Raw genomic sequence first — 17,704 nt, forward strand, 5'->3', positions numbered from 1 at the left:
GCTTCTCATTCCCCCCCCCCACACACTCTCGAGTTTCTCTAAACTCCGTGAATATGGTTCTTCTAACAACATATCTACTTTTTAAACTTGCACAAGAGGCTATAGCCTCCAGCAAAACGAACCCTCCCCAAAATTTCAGTGACCCTGCTCTATTAAAGCAATATGTTCATACGGTTGTATCTGCCGGTTCTGCTGAAGATATCGACGAGGAGACCCGCTCTACACGCTCTTCTTCCGAAAATACGGTTGTCGATGAACCAGCTAGCCTACGACTGAAGGAAAGACACTCAGCCCTTCCTTCTGGACCCTTTGATACTCCTCAACTTGTCGATGGGCAGACTGCAGTCGCATTCGCTGCATATGCGTTATCGGAACTTGCTTTCTTTTATCCTCTATTGCCAGAGGGCTATCTAGGCGAGGAGTCAGAGTACTGGGCCAAGAAAGGCTTGGAAAATGCGAGAGGAAATACACCGAAAGTGGTGAAGATGGAGACTCGCCCTGGCTCACTGAATGCAGTGCTTGGTGCCGCAAACTCTACGGCCTCTCCGATTTCAGTACTGACGAGCTCAGCAGCCATTCCCTCTATGATTCCCAACATGCATGCCATTGCAAACTCGAAAAAGCCCGTTGTGTTCCATGTGAAATCGGCATCTCTTGATTCCCAGCTTACCTCGGTTGCGAATCAATCGGATGTGCTCGCTGCCCGTCATACTGGCTTCGCCTTCCTAGCTTCCGGCACCGTGCAAGAGGCGCATGATTTTGCAATTATCGCACATTTAGCGGCCCTTCGCTCTGGCCTTCCCATACTACATCATTTCGATGATAATATTGCCAGGAACCTGAGCCAAATTCAAATCGTGTCATACGATCAGTTGAAGGAGCTGGAATCTCTAAGTGAACGACAGCCTGGGCTGTCATTCTACCGCGCCCAGCAGGTCATCCAGGATGCCATGAATATTTTTGCTCGTGTGACAGGAAGACAGTACAAGACATATGAATATACTGGCTCACAGGAAGCAGAAACGGTGATCATTGCTCATGGCGCTTTGGCTAACATTGCTAAAACTGCTATCGCGAAAAATAAGGTTTGCAAACATACATTTTTTTCCCTCATTTTCATTAGTGAATTAAGTTTTTATTTATCCTTTCGTTATCTAGTATGGAGTAGTCAACATCCGAGTGTATCGCCCCTGGTCAGAGGATGAATTTCTCGCAGCTCTACCCGCCGCAGTGAAGCGCGTCCTAATCCTGGAAGAGGGTGAAATTGCCACAGCACCTGGAACCCTCTTCCTTGATGTTGCTGCCTCCATCCTTCTTGGCCGAGGATTTGCCCATAGCCGCCCGACACTTGTCAATGCCCCCACACCAGCTCACTTTGATATTCGCGTCGCACATATTAAACTTGCACTCAAGGAAGCCGAAACCGAGCGCCTTATTGATTTCCGCAGTGAAATATTCGCGAATCTGCCTTCAGAGAAGCAAGAAGATGCTCCAGCGCCGAGGAAAGCTGTCTTCTGGGACATCGAGAACTCTCCTACTGCCACTGTTGCCAAGCGTTCAGTTTCGGTGGTATCATCAGCTGGTCATAATGTGAACTCCGTCGTTTCACGAGACGCTTATCAACCTATTGGCAGCGTTGTTAATACGCAGGTCGCCTTCTCCAAAGCAGCCCATGTGGTAGGACTAGATGGACTTGCGGATTATATTGCTGTACACGACATCTCGTTGCTCAAAACCTACGACGTCCTTGCCACTGCTCGAGATGGAGCAACTTTGGTTGTGAATTCAAGCATCGAATCATTGGAGAAGCTTCCTGAAATTGCGAAAGTGCATCTAGCAAAGAAGCTTGGTCTGCAAGTGTATTTAATTGATGCCGGAAAGCTCGCTGGTGACTTGGGACTCGATGGCAGCAGCGTCCATGGCATCCTACTTGGCTTATTCTTGAAACTTAATGACCTGGAGTCGGACGCTTCTCTACAGGCGGCCATTAGCTCCGAATACGATAATGAAGAAAAAGTCGAAGCGTTGATTCGGTCCATAGTCGAGAAGACTCTATCCAACGTGCAGCGATTTGAGATTCCTTTGGAGTGGAAAGACATTGCTATTGCGGAGGATGCCGCTGCACTTCTCACCATCAGCCATCACTCTGCTGTGTCAGATAAAGATTATGCTATCCATTCCAAGAAGATCAGCGATGAGGAATCCTCCGTCGTTCCGGCTAAACTCTACAGTTGGCATCAGAGTGCATGGCATCTAATTTTCCGAGAGGCTTATGGCACGGAATACTCACTCCATCCTGAAAGCCGCGAGAAGAAATTCCTCATTAGCGTGTCGGAGAATCGCCGACTTACTCCTTTGGATTATGACCGCAACGTATTCCACATGGAGTTTGATACCACAGGCACGGGTTTGCGTTACGAAATCGGTGATGCCCTTGGTGTTTATGGGCATAACGATCCTGAACAAGTGCTTGCATTCTTGCAGTGGTATGGTGTAGATCCTCTGCAAACTGTCGTGATGCCCGCGCCCGAGGGCGTGATGTCTCAGGAATCACGCACTTTGCTTCAATTGTTCACCCAGCATTTGGACCTCTTCGGCCGACCGTCCAAACGATTCTACGAGTCGCTTGCCGGGTATTCCACGGACGAAAAAGAGCGCGCCAAGCTGTTGCATCTCGTCTCGAGCGAGGGTGCCGCGGAATACAAATCTCGAGTTGAAGACACCGTCACCTATGCGGATCTCCTCCGTGAATTTACGTCCGCGAGGCCACCTGTGTCCGATTTAGTTGCACTAATTGCTCCCATTAAGCCGCGCCATTACTCAATTGCGTCTTCGCAACGTATGCATCCGAACTCGGTGCATCTGCTAGTGGTTGCAGTGGACTGGCAAACGAAGTCGGGCGAAGTTCGTCAAGGTCAGTGTACTCGTTACCTTGCTAACTTGCGGGTTGGTGACCAGGTCACCGTGAGCATCAAGCCATCGGTAATGCGCCTCCCGCCCTTGGATTCGCAGCCAGTCTTAATGGCCGGACTTGGAACAGGCATGGCTCCATTCCGTGCATTCTTGCAGGAGAGGGAGATGGCAAGACGGGAAGGACGAAAGGTGGGTCCAATGATCCTTTACTTCGGATCAAGACATCGCAGCATGGAATATCTCTATGGCGAAGAGCTTGAGGTGTATTCCGAAGATGGCCTTCTCACCAGGCTTGGGCTTGCCTTCTCTCGCGATCAGGCACAAAAAATTTATATTCAGCACCGTATGAAGGAGGATTCTGCTTTGCTCTATCGACATCTAGTGGAAGAGAACGGGCACTTTTATCTCTGCGGGCCCACTTGGCCAGTACCCGATGTAAAGGAGGCAATTGTGCAAAGTATGGTAGAGTGCGGCGGAAAAACGGCTGCACAGGCGAGTGCTTTTATTGAGGAATTAAAGGAAAAGGAACGCTATGTGCTTGAAGTGTATTAATATCATTTTGTTTACTATTCCACCAATATTGTATTGAGCTTTTCCCATTAGATCGATATTGCACTATGCTATTTATTATTCTATTTTTTTTTTTTACTTTTATTGAAGGATGGTTGATGATTCTAATTGACAAAATATATTTTCATTTATTGATTTTTTTTGCTTATATTCAAAAACTGAAACGACAAGGGAGTGTGGTTCCCTCGCTAAGAAACGCATAGGAATGCTTTTAAGTCACTTCTAGACTGGCTGACACTCCAACCAAACGTTTTAAGCTGCATTAAAGAGAGATTTACTAGCTCATTGCGGATTCGTATAGGGTCATAGCTCGAATCCATATTCCAGTACTTCATATCTTGAGAGCTAACTGACATTTCGGTAGTAAGCCTTAGTTGTAAACTAAATAGAAAGTTTTATTAAAGTAGAATACCCTGAAAAGCAGGATTTGTTTGAGATATCATTTCATATATGCTACCCGTACACTCGCAAATATTATCGGAATAATTAAAAGGCATATTCTCTTCGTAAGGATAAGTAACACGGATTCGCTCGTCAAGTTTCTAGGGAGCATCAAAAGGAGAGTAAGCATATGCACTGTTTCCCATACTTTCATTTAAATATCCATTTGTTCGGTTGGGTAAAACTTACACAATAATGGCAGGCGATATATCAAGAAGCTCCGGCTCCTGCTTGGAAGCAGAGACCGAAGCAGGCACAGCAAGCACACAGGCATTCGCAAAGATGAGCCATGAACTCGGTGGTTGCGCTACTCTTTTCAGTAACTTCTTGCAATTTAAGGGGGAGGGTCGACGGAGAGACGGCGTGAGACTGTTTAAATAGACCTGAGAAAGTCTTTGGCTAAGCGTGATATCCTGTCACAAAAATATGCTCTTGAAATAGCTAGATACCGATTGTGTAAATGTTGCCAAAAACTGGACTTGAACTCTAATGCATTTGGTTAGCAACCCATGCTGAGATATTTCGAGAACTAAAGAATAATTCCGAGCCATACTTTGGTTCCAATCCATTCAGGCAAAACATGTCTACTCTGCTTCCAACGCCGATGTTTCAATGTGCATTTTAATTGCCATGAAACCCGGGATTGAATTCCATCATGGCTGCAGAGACCAAAAATAAACTTAACACTGCAATCGAAATAAAATCGTTTATCCTACTACGACATTTTCCCCTCGGAGCCGGTGCTCTAGCCAATATGATTATTGGCCGAGTATATTAAGTTGACGTGATGTTGGAAATTCAGTCTCTGATTTTCAGGCCGCCAACTATTCTCTGTGGTAATACAAGTATTAGCTCGGTACACTATTCTTTCGTTAAATTATAGTTATTATCAGCTCCGAAAACATGAAGAAGCTTTTGTATCCATGACAACCAAGACAACCTTAGTAATTTGTATGTTATATTTTATTTTCTATTTGCTTATTCATTTCTTAGTGGACTTTCGCCGTTTATTTCAAATTTTAATAACATTTTCCAATCGTACTAGTGAAATGCTGACAGAAGCGGTAGTGGCTCAGTGTGAATACCCTAGACACGGGAAATTATAAATAGTTGACTATGCTCAATGGTGCCATATTAAAAGAAAGGGAGAGTAGAGCGCAAATTAAAGACACCATAGTCTCCTATATAGATAATTCATACAAGTCAGATTACTAACATACAATGCATCATCGTGTATTTGTATTGACGTAAACGCCTGCGAGTAAAAGGCATTTCTTATGGTATCCTCAGTATTTGTACCTCAAATAGGTTTCAATAGGCTAGGCAATGGCTTTGATCCATATGTACCACAGTAAAAAATCCCCTTGTTCACAAGCAGTTTTATAGGATTAATTCAATCTCCTGCGTTGTTCTAAACTATCATATCTTTCCAAGTGATATGTGAGCAAAGAGCTTCCAATTGATAGCGCTTTTCTCACATATTTCGTCTCTTCTTCCAATACGTTCATCTACCCTCCCCCTCTCGCCCTTGTAGATTTAGCACTCACTACTCTTTCATATATACTGAGCGATGCAGTTATCATCCAGGATTGCTATTATGGTCTTTGTTGCGCCCTGTTCTCAAATCTCTTTTACACGCCAACTCCTACAGTTCCTCTTTATCGACATAGACGTTAAAATAAAATTTATGTACAGTATTTTTAAATTTTACAGAGTGACATATTATACGGCGAGTTATCTACTATGGCAAGCTATTTTTTGGTTATCCTAAGTCCAATGAATGAATTCGAAACTCTTCTTTTACGGTCCAAGCCCAAACTCAAGCACCTTGATATAGGGTATGATTGGCACGCAAATCTGTTTTGGACATTCCGTGCACGTGCGGTTTGAATATTGGCATTGGTAATCAGTTGGGCAATCTAAGTGACATCGGCGCATAATACGGGAACAGTTTCTGCATTCTTAAGGTGATATGTGAGTTGTGCTTCGCTCCCCCTCTATAAATATGTTCCTCAGCTTACCTTCTTTTAGAACGCATTTTGCGGACCCACAGCTATAGCAGGTAGGCTCTTCAATTTCACATTTCTCGTAATCTTTGCATTTGGGACAAATGGGGTAGGTGAAACAATTGATGCAAGGTTCTTGTAGTTGGCCCTCAATATGTTCTATAAAGTATTATATAAATATATATTTAGAAAGAGCGTATTAAGAAAAAAAGCCCCAATTAAAAAAGTACCTCTGCCATAGATATAAAGCGTAGCAGAAAACTGTATAAATAGCATAAGAACTAATAAAAATAAAGAATGTCTTCCAATCATGTCGCCAAAGTGAGAGTGAGAAAAAAAAGGCGAAAGAACTTTAATAAAAGGAAAATGTCATGAAATTAAATGGTTGAATCGGGAATCGAAATAAAACCAAGTGTTGGTGACGTAGTTGGCCCAAGTCGAGACTGCACATTAAGCTTTATGTGACTTCTCTAATTAAAGCCATTATGCGGGTAGCGACCCTGCTTCTCCATCTAAAACCGCCGTCTTCGCCTCATCTCGACGATAAATAGATGAAAATTCTAAATACATCTCTGGCACTCCTCACGTCCCTCCTCGCTTTTGGACGCGTCACAGCACAGTTCCGGCAGTTGACACGTGAGAATTTCAATAATGTCATCTCAGAGGAAAAAGTGTAAGTTAACTGGCCGCGCTCTCGAATTAATATCCCATCATTAACAAGAACAATCATCAGCATAATGGTGGAGTTTTTTGCGCCATGGTGTGGTGTCTGCCAGGCGTTCGAGCCTCACTATGAAGCGGCGGCAAAAGATCTAAAGTTACAGGACATCCCACTAGCAAAGGTGAACTGTGATGAGGAGGAGGAGCTATGCAATGAGTACGATATTGGCGGATTTCCTACTCTCAAAGTGTTCAAGAATGGTCACGAAGAAGCAGAGTACCAAGGACCATTGGACCAAGCAGGTGTAGTTGGATACATGAAAAGGTAAGCATGGGAATTGGGTGGTCCCACATCCTCAAGATATTCCTCAACATATATACCTTTACTACTAGGCAATCTTTACCTACCATTTCAGAGTTGTCGGTGGAGACAGTTAGCGGATTTGAGGACGTGGATTCTGTAGTCATTGTGGGATTTCTTGACGAACAAGAGTCGCGCAGAATACTGAGCGAGGTTGCAGAAGAACTTCACGAAGATTATGTGTTTGGTGTGGCTCCCGTCGAAGCCGCCGCTAAATTCAACCTCGAAGCTCCTTCCATCGTGATATTCAAGAATTTTGAGGAATCGCCCGAAGATTCGCGCGAAGTTCTCACTGGGCACTTCACCCAGGAACAGCTCGAGCAGTTCATTGAGAATGGAGTGCAGCCGATCGTGGAAGAACTCACACCCACCAATGCAGGATCCCCATCTGATCTTCCAATTGCGTACCTGTTTATCAATAACGAAGCCCAGAAAAAGGAGTTGGTACCAGAGCTTAAGCGCCTCGCACGCGAGTACAAGGGCAAGATGGTATTCGTGTGGGCGGATGTGTCGAAGCATGAAGATGAGATATTTGAAATCCTTGCTCTGAAGAATATATTCCCTGCTTTCGCGATACAGAATCCAATCAACTCCCTTAAATACCCACTGGACCAATCTAGCCCGTTCACGTTGGATGCGGTGCGTGAACACTTGAAGAGTTTCATCCAGGGCGAGCTCAAGCATACAATTCGCTCTCAACCCGTCCCGGAGAAGAACGAGGGACCTGTGGCGGTTGTGGTTGGAAGTAGCTTCGAGGCGTTCGTGAACGATCCCACCAAAGATGTGTTCATCGAGTTCTATGCCCCCTGGTGCGGATATTGTAAGAAACTTGCCCCCATCTGGGAGCAGCTGGGCGAGGTGATTCAGAAAGGCGACAACAAAAATATTGTCGTGGCCAAGATTGACGCTACAGCGAACGATCTGCCCGAATCAGCAGAAGTGTACGGATACCCGATGATGAAGCTATACAAGGCCACAGAGAAGCCCGGTGAGAAAGTTGTGCTCGACTACGAAGGAAAACGAACGTTGAGAGACTTAGTCTCCTTCCTGAAGGAGCATGCCACCAATAAGGTGGAGATTATTGGTGAGCTGCCTGCGGAGATCGAAGAGGAGTGGGCGGAGGAGGGGGAGGAGGATTCAGAAGAGGCACATGGCTCAGAGGAGGAAGATGAGAATGAAGCGGACACGACGGAAAAGGGAGCTTCTCAAAGCGAAGTAGGCCATGGAGAAAGAAGACATGACGAGCTGTAATTGCTGATATTCCAATTTAATATTTATTTGCTTCACCTTAACATTTTTGTTGCAACCTCGGATGCGTTAACAAACAAATATCAATAGAATTCTGATCACCCCTCACCCCCTTTCCTCCTCTTTGATGCTCCGAACTTATCGGGCCAAATATTAAGAGTGGGCTGGAAAATCTAGGGAACTGTTTTGAATCAAGACGGTTCGGGGAAATCCCTGATTGCAATTAAAATGTTTCGTTTCGTCAGAAGATTTCAGAGATCTAATCAAATTGCTCGAGCGGACTCCAACCTGAAACCTCCTTTTTTCCCTAATATCCATCGAAACTCAACGGTGGGGAGCACGTTTATTTTTCTATTAGGACTCTAGTATAATACACAGAGATTGCTTAATGGATTCATCCGGCCTCATACATCGATCGCCGAGCCCTGCGCTCCATCCGCCTGATGTAGTAGCCGAATCATCTTCGCCTCGGCTCTCCCTCGGAGGCAATAGCAGTGGAGGGCAACCAAATTCCTTGCAAGTTCCACAGCCAAAGGGGGCGAGACGATCACCCTCACCCCTTCTACTAAGTGCAGATAAGGGCATCAGTAGTTCCGCATTGCTTTCGCCTAGTCTTATGAACCTTCAGGAACAAATGACAGAGTCAACGGTTCATATTGATGTAAGCCTAAAATCCGTGCCTCATTCATTTATAGATCTGATTTTCTCTTCTTCCCACTCTCTTTCGATCAGCCCTCGCATGACCACGATCATGTCCTGGACAATTCGTATCCGTATGGTCATCACCATCACGATCATCACGACCATCACTCCGACCACCACCACGATCACAAACATAATTCTTTTTCCCATCACCATGATACAAACACTATAGACAAGCTCAAGTCTCGATATCTTAAACAAGATCACCCTATGAATGATCGTTCGCACAACCACCACCACCATCACGATCATCACGATCATCACGACCATACCCATCACTACCACGCGCACCATCACAATGAACACGCTAGCCATGCGCATCATTCCCATCAGACAACGCACTCGACACCCCTCCCTACTCTGTCACAAATATTTTCGACGTTGGCGCCGGCTCAAAAGACAATATTTACTTGGGCCCTCTTCCATATGCTTATTGGGTTTGCAGTATGGTTGGTTGGTCAGTCTTCAGGCAGTCTGGGTAAATATGCCTTAGTGTGTTTGCGATGGAAACATTGCTTAAATGTATTGAACCCGTCTTTGTGTACACGTTCTCGATAGCCATGGTCGGTTTTTCTTTTGCAATCATTTTTGATGCGCTGGGCGTATTCAATATCTTTATATCGAGTGCAATTGCATCGAATCGCGCCTTTTGGTCAGCAGCCGTTAAACGGCCGTTCGGGTAAGGACGCGCGGCTATATGAAGGGATAACGTGACGCGGAATGAATTGAGTTTTTCTCTCCTTTGTGTCCTACTACTAGGTTTCAGAGATTTGAGGTGCTATTTGGATTCTGCACTCTGCTCTACTTGCTCTTTGGGGCAATGTATCTTACCAAGGAAGCCATTGAGCATTTGATGCTGGACCATCATGAAGGACACCATGACGAAGACCGAGGGTAGGCTTGAAGGGCTGTTTGCAATTACGGATGAATGCTAATGAGAGCTCTTTATTTTGGTCCCTCTTCCAGACTTGCAGTCTCTTTCTTGATGGTCTTTCTAGGGTTGGCCGCAACCGTGATTGGGGCGATTGGATTTCAGAACCATCTTTCGATAGCTTCCTGTGAGTGCCCTATGCTTCTTTTTGTTTTCAGGCGAACACTCTTTTCAATGATGATCTATCTCTTAAATTAGTAATGAGAACAAACGCACATGGCGGCCTCGCTCAACCCGCCTTTCTCATCCAAAACCAAAGCGCGGTCTCGGCTATCGTCCAAAGCCCGTTTACTCTGCTCACCTTCGCCTGTGGGTTCGGGGTGATGTTCAACGCCGTGATGGAGCTCATCGGATACAATGACGGAACCCTGGACAAACTAAGTGCCATTCTACAGACCGTGCTGGCCTACTACTTCGGATGGCCTGCCACGATAGCCTTGGCAAAACTGCTATTGCAAACCGCGCCCGAGGGAGCTATGCTTGTGCTAGAGGCATGCCTACGCGATATCCGGCAAAATCCCGCCGTCCTCTCGGTGGACACGGCGCATTTCTGGCAAAATACCTACGGGCAATTGGTTGGGACTCTGCGGGTGCATATTCGGGCGGGGGCTGACGAGCAAGCGGTGCTGGCCCATGTCCACCAGCGGCTGGGGTCGCTGGTGGTGGGGAAAACGGTGCAACCCGGAATGGAGTGGCACGGTGAGCTGACGGTAGAGGCCATTCGAGAATAACGGTCTACCCATGGCTAACTCTACATTTATTTCCACTTCTATTTTATATTCGTTCGTCTCGTTTTTTTCTACTTTTTTTTTCCTGTTCGTTTTGTTTTGTACTAGACAAGAGGTCGGGCTTAATGGGGCTTATCTATCTGTTTTCTATTTATTTATTTCTTTTTTTTTTTCTCTCTCTCACCCTTTCGCTCTCACTTTTTTTGTTGCTATTGTTCAATGCACCAGTTTCCGAACGATTTCTTCATCTTCTTCTTTAGTAAGGTATAAAAAAGCAATAGAAATAAAAAGTCTCGGAAACTCTTTTGATTTCCGAGGCCATATTTAGCTCCATCTCACATCGAAATAAAAATACAATAACCATAGGACAACTTGTTCCATCCACTTCCTGAACAAGGGGAGCGACTGGGACCAGGGAATGTAGAGAATATAGTGGGGAGAAGTCTAAGGGATACAAGATTAAAGTTGACAAGAGGGGATAGAAAGCAGATGAGAGGATCCGGTCTAAACGAGAGCAAGGACAGCGCAGAGGGCTCTCCGAAAATCTAAACAATCCCTCCCCATACCAGTTCGGCCGCCTCCTCAAGAGTGCTGCACTCCCCAATCGCCGGCGAGCAAAACTCGACCATCGACCGAGAAGCGCCCGCGAATTCCCACACCAACAAATAACACATCGCCCGCTTTACAAACTCTTGTGTGCTGATTCGCGGCCCTTCGGGGCCGCCGTTGTACACTTGAATGAATCGCCGTAAGAGCGGCTTTGAGGCGCACATGGTTGTGAAAAAGAGAGGAATGAGCTCGAACAGAGGATCGCCGCCGAAAGGGAACGCGTCGCCGAAATCCACTAGGGTCACAGGGCGCCAATTCAATTGCAATTGGTGTTGAGGATGAGAAGGAGCCGGCGGTGGTGCGGTGGGCGGAGGGGGGTAGTATGGCGGGGGCATATTGCCGTTCTTGTTTGGAGCTACATGTGTGGGAGGCGTGCATCCGACTTTGCCTAGAAAATTAGAAGGATTTAAATCGCCGTGCAGCACGTTCACATCGAGGTATTGGCCATCTTGGCGGGCGAGAGCTAGGAGTTCGGCCCCTGAGCCCGGGAGGTAGCTCTCGATCTGACCAATAAGATGAGGGGGTAATATCTGCCAGGAGGCATGCATTTTTGCAGCAAGCGCGATGCGGCGGTCAAGGTAAGCTTCGAATTTTTCGACGACCGGTTTATTTTCGTCGACAGCATCCTCGGGCCGGGAGCTGAAGGAGTGAGTCGCAATGGCGTCGGCATCAAGGATGCTTTGCGATGGCATTTCATCCAACGGAGGCAAGGTGTGTAGTGCTACAGAGACGGTTTAGAAGCAAAAAGGCTCAGTAGGTAATTGGGGTGAATAAGCGTTCTCATGAGGAGTGCTCACCTTTGATAGTCTCAGCCATCCATTCCACCGTCTCGCTCCATATCACGACGTTCTCCTGCTTGGGGTCGGGTTCCAGCGCGTCATCCAAGCCATTGGCCGCATAGCCTGCATTCATCAATTGGGCCAGAGATACCTCCAAAGAGAAGTTCCCGTTAAGCAAGCTCATGACATTCTCGGGCGTGTCTGCCAACGCATCCACTTCAAGCACTATGAATGGCCACGGCCAAGGCGCGGAGGACCGATCGGCATAGAGCATACCACTTCCCAACAGGCGCGAAAAACGAGAGGATAGTTTTGGCGAAAGGTGGTCGCGAAGGCGGGCATAGGTGGATGTCTCCGCGAAATAAGACCGCATTCCACCGTAAAGATGCGAAAAAAATTTGACGACCCGGCGGCCGGTTTTAAAGAGCTGAACATAGGAAAAAGGTGAGTTTGTGGGGTACCAAAAAAGCCAAAAGAATGAAAAGGCGACTCTTTACCGGATTACTTCCATCCATCAAAGCCTTCACTTCGCTCTCCTTCACGGTTTCTTCACAGCGCCGCAACACCTCCACCACCCGTCCTGCCCACACCTTAAGGTCATGGAAGCTCTTCGCATAGGCTCGTGCGTTGTCATAGCCTTCTGCGCGCACAATTGCATCCGCCGTTGGATTTTGTGACGCCGCCACACGATGGACGAACAATTCTAGCTCAGGCCGCCCCCTCACCAGAGCTGCTCGGAAACTCTCCCACAACTTGGCACGTTTAGGTTTCGTTTCGTGCGCCAACGCTTGACACACATTCTCAAGGTTGCCGACACTCACAAAATTCTGCGTGACGGCCACGGTGTCTTCGATATTGAGGACCATATGCCACCACCCACTAGGAACGAAAATCGTCTCACCGGGGCGCTGAAGGACCTCCATCGGGCGCATTTCCGGGGGGAGCGTGGGGTACACCTCCAGATACCACATCAACGAGGTGGGCGAATCGAAACTATGCTCATCTTCTTCGTCGCCGCTTGCATTTTCATCGCCCCCTCTTTTGCATGTCGTGACTCGGACACCGGGTGGGACGACGTGTGGCGGGTAGAGAGCCCAGCGCTTATATCCGCTTAGCAGGGTGTTCCACGCAGACGTACCCGACGGATCCACGTGCCACGACGCCCCAGAACGAGCGGGGCCCACGATGATCCAGCGAAAAGGCGGCCGCTCATCTCCTTGAAGCCACTCGAAATAATCCTCGCGGAAATATTTGGGCACTTCATACTCCTCGATCATATGGGGCCACTTTTCCCCAAAGGCAGGGTCGAAGACATACAAGGGGGTTTCATCATGCTGGTCGCGAGCATAGTCGATGTAAGCACGTGCCGTCATTTTTATATACTCGTGCTGGCCTCCCTGCTCATTAGCAACTCGCAGCGGAATATCTCCCAAGCGATCGGCGAGTTTGTCGAGGCGCCACTCTGTCATTGCTGGCCAGCGTTCTACACCACCGTTTTGGAGGAGGGCTGGAGTGAGGGTCTGGTCGTAGCGGGCAGCAAATTGCTCGACCGTGAGACAGCTAGCATCTTCAATGGAGATTTGCTGGAATGGAAATGCGGGCGGGGGCGGAAAATAGTTAACCAGATTCATGTTACAGCGGGACCACTTGGTATAGAGATAAAACGACTGAATATCTACAAAACAGTAGGAATTGGGTCATAATGCTAGGTTGGGTGCGTTCAATGAGGAAAGCTAACCTGGGAAATACAATGTCTTTTGATTTAATGGATGCCATCTTATTTGCTCCTCCTCTTCTGCACTCAACTCCTTTGGAAACAGAAAAGTAAGCAGCCACGACCTTCTATATTTGAAGTGGGCCATGGTGTCCGCGTCTTTTCCCCAGCGGTCCAGACAGTGGCGCCGCCATTGCTGATCCTCTCGACAAAACACATAAAAGAAGCGACTTGTACGGGACGCGCGAGCTAGATCCTTTTATTGTAAAAGAATGAGCGATGAAATCCCAGGAGTCGATCAAGGAGTGGATTACCGTGGGATCAAGAAGCGGAAGGATTTTCTCCGCTATGATGTGATGGGGAAGATCTGTGAAATGCATTGAAAGAGACGCAAGAATGTACCAAGAAGGAGCCCAAGACTTTAGATTTCCGAATGGACCGAACGGTCTTGGGAGGACTGCTAAGTTTTTTCGAGAAGATTGACTAAATGGACTGCCTAAAATTAACAGGGAACAGGACTTCAACAAATTAAAGGTGCTGATAGATGACATCCAGCAACCACCGACAACAATGCAATAGAAACGAGAATAAAAAATAAACAGAGACAAATTTGGGTTACAGATGGCTGTTTTGAAGACAGTATAAAGGGTAAAGTATCAAAGCTAGTGCAATATCCTTGCTCAATAAGATTAGGCCAGTCTCCTCTTGGGGATAGGCTGGGACGCTTCAGATAAACGAGTACTTTACTGCTCCACTCTTCTCGACCGAGGATTTTTCAATAGCCTGATCCTCTTCAACCCACGCGTCTTTGTGCACCGGCAACTGAACTCCTTTGAACCAATCGTACTCTTCTGAATCCACCGCGCTCCGGGCCTCGGAATCCGAGCGTTTTTCCAGCGACTGCTGTGCTCCTTGGTGCGGTTGATGGGGGCCAAAGCTCGGGCGGCTAGGCCCAAGCGCTTTGTCCTCTTCCGAAACAATCGCCACTTCCGGCAGAGTTAATTGCAACTGGTGCTGCAGAGATGGGGAGAGCTCTGCCTTCTGCGGCTGTTGAATAGGCAGGGAAGGGGATTCGAACACCACGGTTCTCATCTTATGGTTCCTCTTGGAAGCGTCGGCCCCACCCATGGAACTGGACGCTGTGATGGTACTTCTACCTATGGCGATATAGTCCACAGGCTTTACTACGAAGTGTTGGATGCCCAGATACAGTGAATCATGCGTATGCCCATCCATATCGGCCTCCTCCGAGTTTGCTGACACAGGTTCGCGGAACTTTCGCTGCTGTTCCAAATCAAGATTTTGCATCAGGGCAAGCGAATCATAAATGGGCGCAAATCTGGAAGGGCTGTGCCCGTTAGGAGAGGTCGCTGGGTCGTGATCCGGGCCTGATTGCGTCGATGTGCGCATATGCGAAAACGCTTGCGCCAGGTAGCTGTATTTAGAGAGGCGCGAGCTCAAACGACCCCCACTCGTTGCTGAAACCGTCCGCGCCCCGTTACTCTCAGCCGATCGCACGTCGGAATAGGCGTTTACGTCCTCGGAAGAGTATGCATTCTCGGCACCCAAGGGAACGGCGTTGGGTGCATCCGCTGAGGAGGGCACGTCTCCCCTTGGTGTGGGGAAAACGACGGCCTGGTCCCCGATGGTGAGGACCATGGAAGGAGATATTCCGCGATTATTCAATCGGCGCCCTGGGCGACTAGCATAGCGCGCGACCCTCCAACCCATGAAGGATATCAACAGGACCCCAGAAAGGGCGCCCATGATGATGCCTGTGAGTCTGCTTGAGCTATTTCCCAAGGAGTTCTGCGCGGGGTTTTCCACCGCAAGCACGGTCGATGACTGGGCACAGTGACCTCGGTCGCAAATATTCGACTGACACTGCGACGAAGATTGACACGTCGACCCGATGGCAAGCTTGGGCAGACAACTCAACGACGCGGTATCGCAGTAAAAGCTGTCGACCAAGCATACGAACTCGGTGGCATTGTTCGGGTTAACAAGGCATGCGGGTGGCTGCATGGAGGTGGGGAGCGGGGCGGGGGGTGATGGAGGAGTGGCTACGGCCACGGAGAGAGCAGACGAGCCAAAAGCAATGTTCTCGGTTTGGGCCAGGACACTAGCCTGAGTTGGGGAGTCTAAGGAGACCGCCACGGGGCTGCTGGCGCTCGACGACGGCGTATTTTCGGGAGTTGGAGCGACTTCCGGAATGGAAATAGATGAGGAAGCAGAGGTTGGGGTGGAAGTCGGGGATTCCACCGTCTCTGGCTTTGGTTCTGGTTTGCGCTTTTCGCTTGAATCCGCCTTGGCTTCTTGTTTTCGTTTGTCGGAGAGCAGTTCGGGTTTCAGCGGTTGTTCAGGCTCTTTCTTCTCTTCCTTCCTTTCCGTCTCTTCCTTCTTTATATCGCCCCGGTCGTCCCCGTTACCCTCTTTTCTCTGGTCGAGTAGTAGCGCCTTATTTTTCCCGATGGCGCTCTTTCCGATCTCATCCTCCTTGTCGCCGTTTTCATTGTTACCGACACCATTGTTATTGTTTCTATTGATGCTGGCTTCCTCGTTGTTGCCTTCCCCGTCTCTGTCATTCTCGTCATCCCTGTCTCCGTCATCCTTGTCATCCCCCGGTCTGAACTTTTCATCGTCTTCAAACTCGCCGTCGCCGATTCCGGGAATGAACGCGAGCGCTGGGTTCCCTTTTTTCTTATTTTCTTTTCCAGGCTTGAAATTTTTGAGGTTTTTCAGGCCTTTTTTGCCCGGGAAAGGAGGAGGCATGGTGTTGAGCAGTAGATCTCGGGCACTTTGCTAAAGAAGGGCTTTGTCAAAAGCGAGGATGCAAAGAAAAGGAGAATGCTCTATGCAAAGAGAGGAGGGAGAGGGGTGGGTTGAATATCCGATGTGTAATAATAAGGAAAGGGCTGATAGCTAAGGGGGGTTGAAGAAGGGAGGGGAGGGGGAAGGATGGAGCGATGAGGGCCGAAAGAAAGCGCGGCTGGCTCGCGTAGGAATCAAGAAGAAGATGAGAGACGAATGTCTTGGTCCGGAATGCAATGTCCTCATGAGCGCTGGTGCGCGAAATGGTAAGCGACCTAGATTTGTGTAACCCCGTTAGCCACTTTTGGCACCAACCTTAATCTATCGGGATGCGCAATAAAATCTGTGCGAAACATGGGAGAAATGCGCGCGCACTACTTGGCAGTGTATCTCCACTCAACTAAATCAGTGCCACTTTGTAAATATACGGAAGGCGCATGCCCTGCAAGCAAAGCCGCCCTCCCCCTCCCTCCCCGCGCCTTTCTCGCCCCCGCTCCTACTCTCGCCTCGCTCCCTAATCCATCCTCCCCTTTGCATGCCTGCTTGATCGTATTGCCAACCCGGCATCAGCATGATGCGCATATTAAATTGAAGGAAATCACATTAATATCGGTAAACCCCGAAGCAGATGGATAAGCGATCCACCACTAATCCACAAATGCATGCTCCTTCCAAGGATGTACCCAATGTAGCCCAGCTGCTAAAAGTGGACCACAGGATATTACCATATGGAGAAGAAGCGCTGAAATGCAGAGTCAGCCAGATGATGACAACGGGTTAGTAACACGTGGCAGCTTGGGGAGATGCGTGCAAGGCTTAAGCAAGACACTCTGTGCAAGAGCAGGGCCGGAAGCACGAGCATAATACCTAATAAAATGGTGAGCACACATCAAATCGGCCCTCGGTACGAAGTATGGGTGCGTGGATGTGCTTTAATCGATTTCTTAACGGCTACTTTTTGATTGTAGCCCCATTGCAACTACTATTACTTTTTGCAAACCACCATGGGTGAGCCTCTCTAGCACACATAGGCGCTTATATCTCTGGTTGCGCTCTATGCGGGGGGTGGCAAAAATTGCCAAGTACTCGTGCCATTTCCATCTTGCTGTTGTCTGCCAATTACACAAGGATGAAGAGGAGAAGGGTTCTTTTGAAAGTTTCTACAGGAATAAAATAAGAAGAAAAAAATATTAATAATGCAACTTGCTCAGACCAAAAAAAGGGAGGAGAA

General features: G+C 47.9%; 8 protein-coding genes across 8 annotated transcripts; 4 read left to right on the top strand and 4 right to left on the bottom strand.

Moving 5' to 3' along the window:
• Positions 1-53: 53 nt before the first annotated feature.
• Positions 54-3,465, top strand: VTP21DRAFT_10646 (uncharacterized protein; the record flags this gene model as incomplete). The annotated part of the gene is made up of 2 exons (XM_069390005.1): positions 54-1,085; positions 1,159-3,465. 2 exons carry the CDS (start codon positions 54-56, stop codon positions 3,463-3,465), a joined length of 3,339 nt encoding a protein of 1,112 aa, XP_069253269.1.
• Positions 3,466-3,881: 416 nt separating this feature from the next.
• Positions 3,882-4,506, bottom strand: VTP21DRAFT_10647 (uncharacterized protein; the record flags this gene model as incomplete). Its single annotated transcript, XM_069390006.1, has 3 exons — positions 3,882-4,025; positions 4,116-4,293; positions 4,478-4,506. The coding sequence occupies 3 exons, from the start codon at positions 4,504-4,506 to the stop codon at positions 3,882-3,884; spliced, it is 351 nt and encodes a 116-aa protein (XP_069253270.1).
• Positions 4,507-5,724: 1,218 nt separating this feature from the next.
• VTP21DRAFT_10648 (uncharacterized protein) lies at positions 5,725-6,242 on the bottom strand (the record flags this gene model as incomplete). Its single annotated transcript, XM_069390007.1, has 3 exons — positions 5,725-5,885; positions 5,946-6,089; positions 6,161-6,242. The coding sequence occupies 3 exons, from the start codon at positions 6,240-6,242 to the stop codon at positions 5,725-5,727; spliced, it is 387 nt and encodes a 128-aa protein (XP_069253271.1).
• A 239-nt stretch (positions 6,243-6,481) lies between these two features.
• Positions 6,482-8,202, top strand: VTP21DRAFT_10649 (uncharacterized protein; the record flags this gene model as incomplete). The annotated part of the gene is made up of 3 exons (XM_069390008.1): positions 6,482-6,603; positions 6,664-6,915; positions 6,984-8,202. 3 exons carry the CDS (start codon positions 6,482-6,484, stop codon positions 8,200-8,202), a joined length of 1,593 nt encoding a protein of 530 aa, XP_069253272.1.
• A 385-nt stretch (positions 8,203-8,587) lies between these two features.
• Positions 8,588-10,563, top strand: VTP21DRAFT_10650 (uncharacterized protein; the record flags this gene model as incomplete). The annotated part of the gene is made up of 6 exons (XM_069390010.1): positions 8,588-8,860; positions 8,932-9,379; positions 9,460-9,580; positions 9,661-9,795; positions 9,868-9,959; positions 10,031-10,563. 6 exons carry the CDS (start codon positions 8,588-8,590, stop codon positions 10,561-10,563), a joined length of 1,602 nt encoding a protein of 533 aa, XP_069253273.1.
• A 542-nt stretch (positions 10,564-11,105) lies between these two features.
• Positions 11,106-14,042, bottom strand: VTP21DRAFT_10651 (uncharacterized protein; the record flags this gene model as incomplete). The annotated part of the gene is made up of 5 exons (XM_069390011.1): positions 11,106-11,890; positions 11,967-12,375; positions 12,446-13,623; positions 13,687-13,918; positions 13,977-14,042. The coding sequence occupies 5 exons, from the start codon at positions 14,040-14,042 to the stop codon at positions 11,106-11,108; spliced, it is 2,670 nt and encodes an 889-aa protein (XP_069253274.1).
• Positions 14,043-14,388: 346 nt separating this feature from the next.
• On the bottom strand, positions 14,389-16,434 carry VTP21DRAFT_10652 (uncharacterized protein; the record flags this gene model as incomplete). Its single annotated transcript, XM_069390012.1, has 1 exon — positions 14,389-16,434. One exon carries the CDS (start codon positions 16,432-16,434, stop codon positions 14,389-14,391), a length of 2,046 nt encoding a protein of 681 aa, XP_069253275.1.
• A 393-nt stretch (positions 16,435-16,827) lies between these two features.
• Positions 16,828-17,254, top strand: VTP21DRAFT_10653 (uncharacterized protein; the record flags this gene model as incomplete). The annotated part of the gene is made up of 2 exons (XM_069390013.1): positions 16,828-17,085; positions 17,150-17,254. 2 exons carry the CDS (start codon positions 16,828-16,830, stop codon positions 17,252-17,254), a joined length of 363 nt encoding a protein of 120 aa, XP_069253276.1.
• Between the last annotated feature and the right edge of the window lie 450 nt (positions 17,255-17,704).

This window comes from Calcarisporiella thermophila (genome assembly GCF_041956535.1).
Source record: "Calcarisporiella thermophila strain CBS 279.70 unplaced genomic scaffold VTP21scaffold_7, whole genome shotgun sequence".
Taxonomy (NCBI): Eukaryota; Fungi; Calcarisporiellomycota; class Calcarisporiellomycetes; order Calcarisporiellales; family Calcarisporiellaceae; genus Calcarisporiella; species Calcarisporiella thermophila.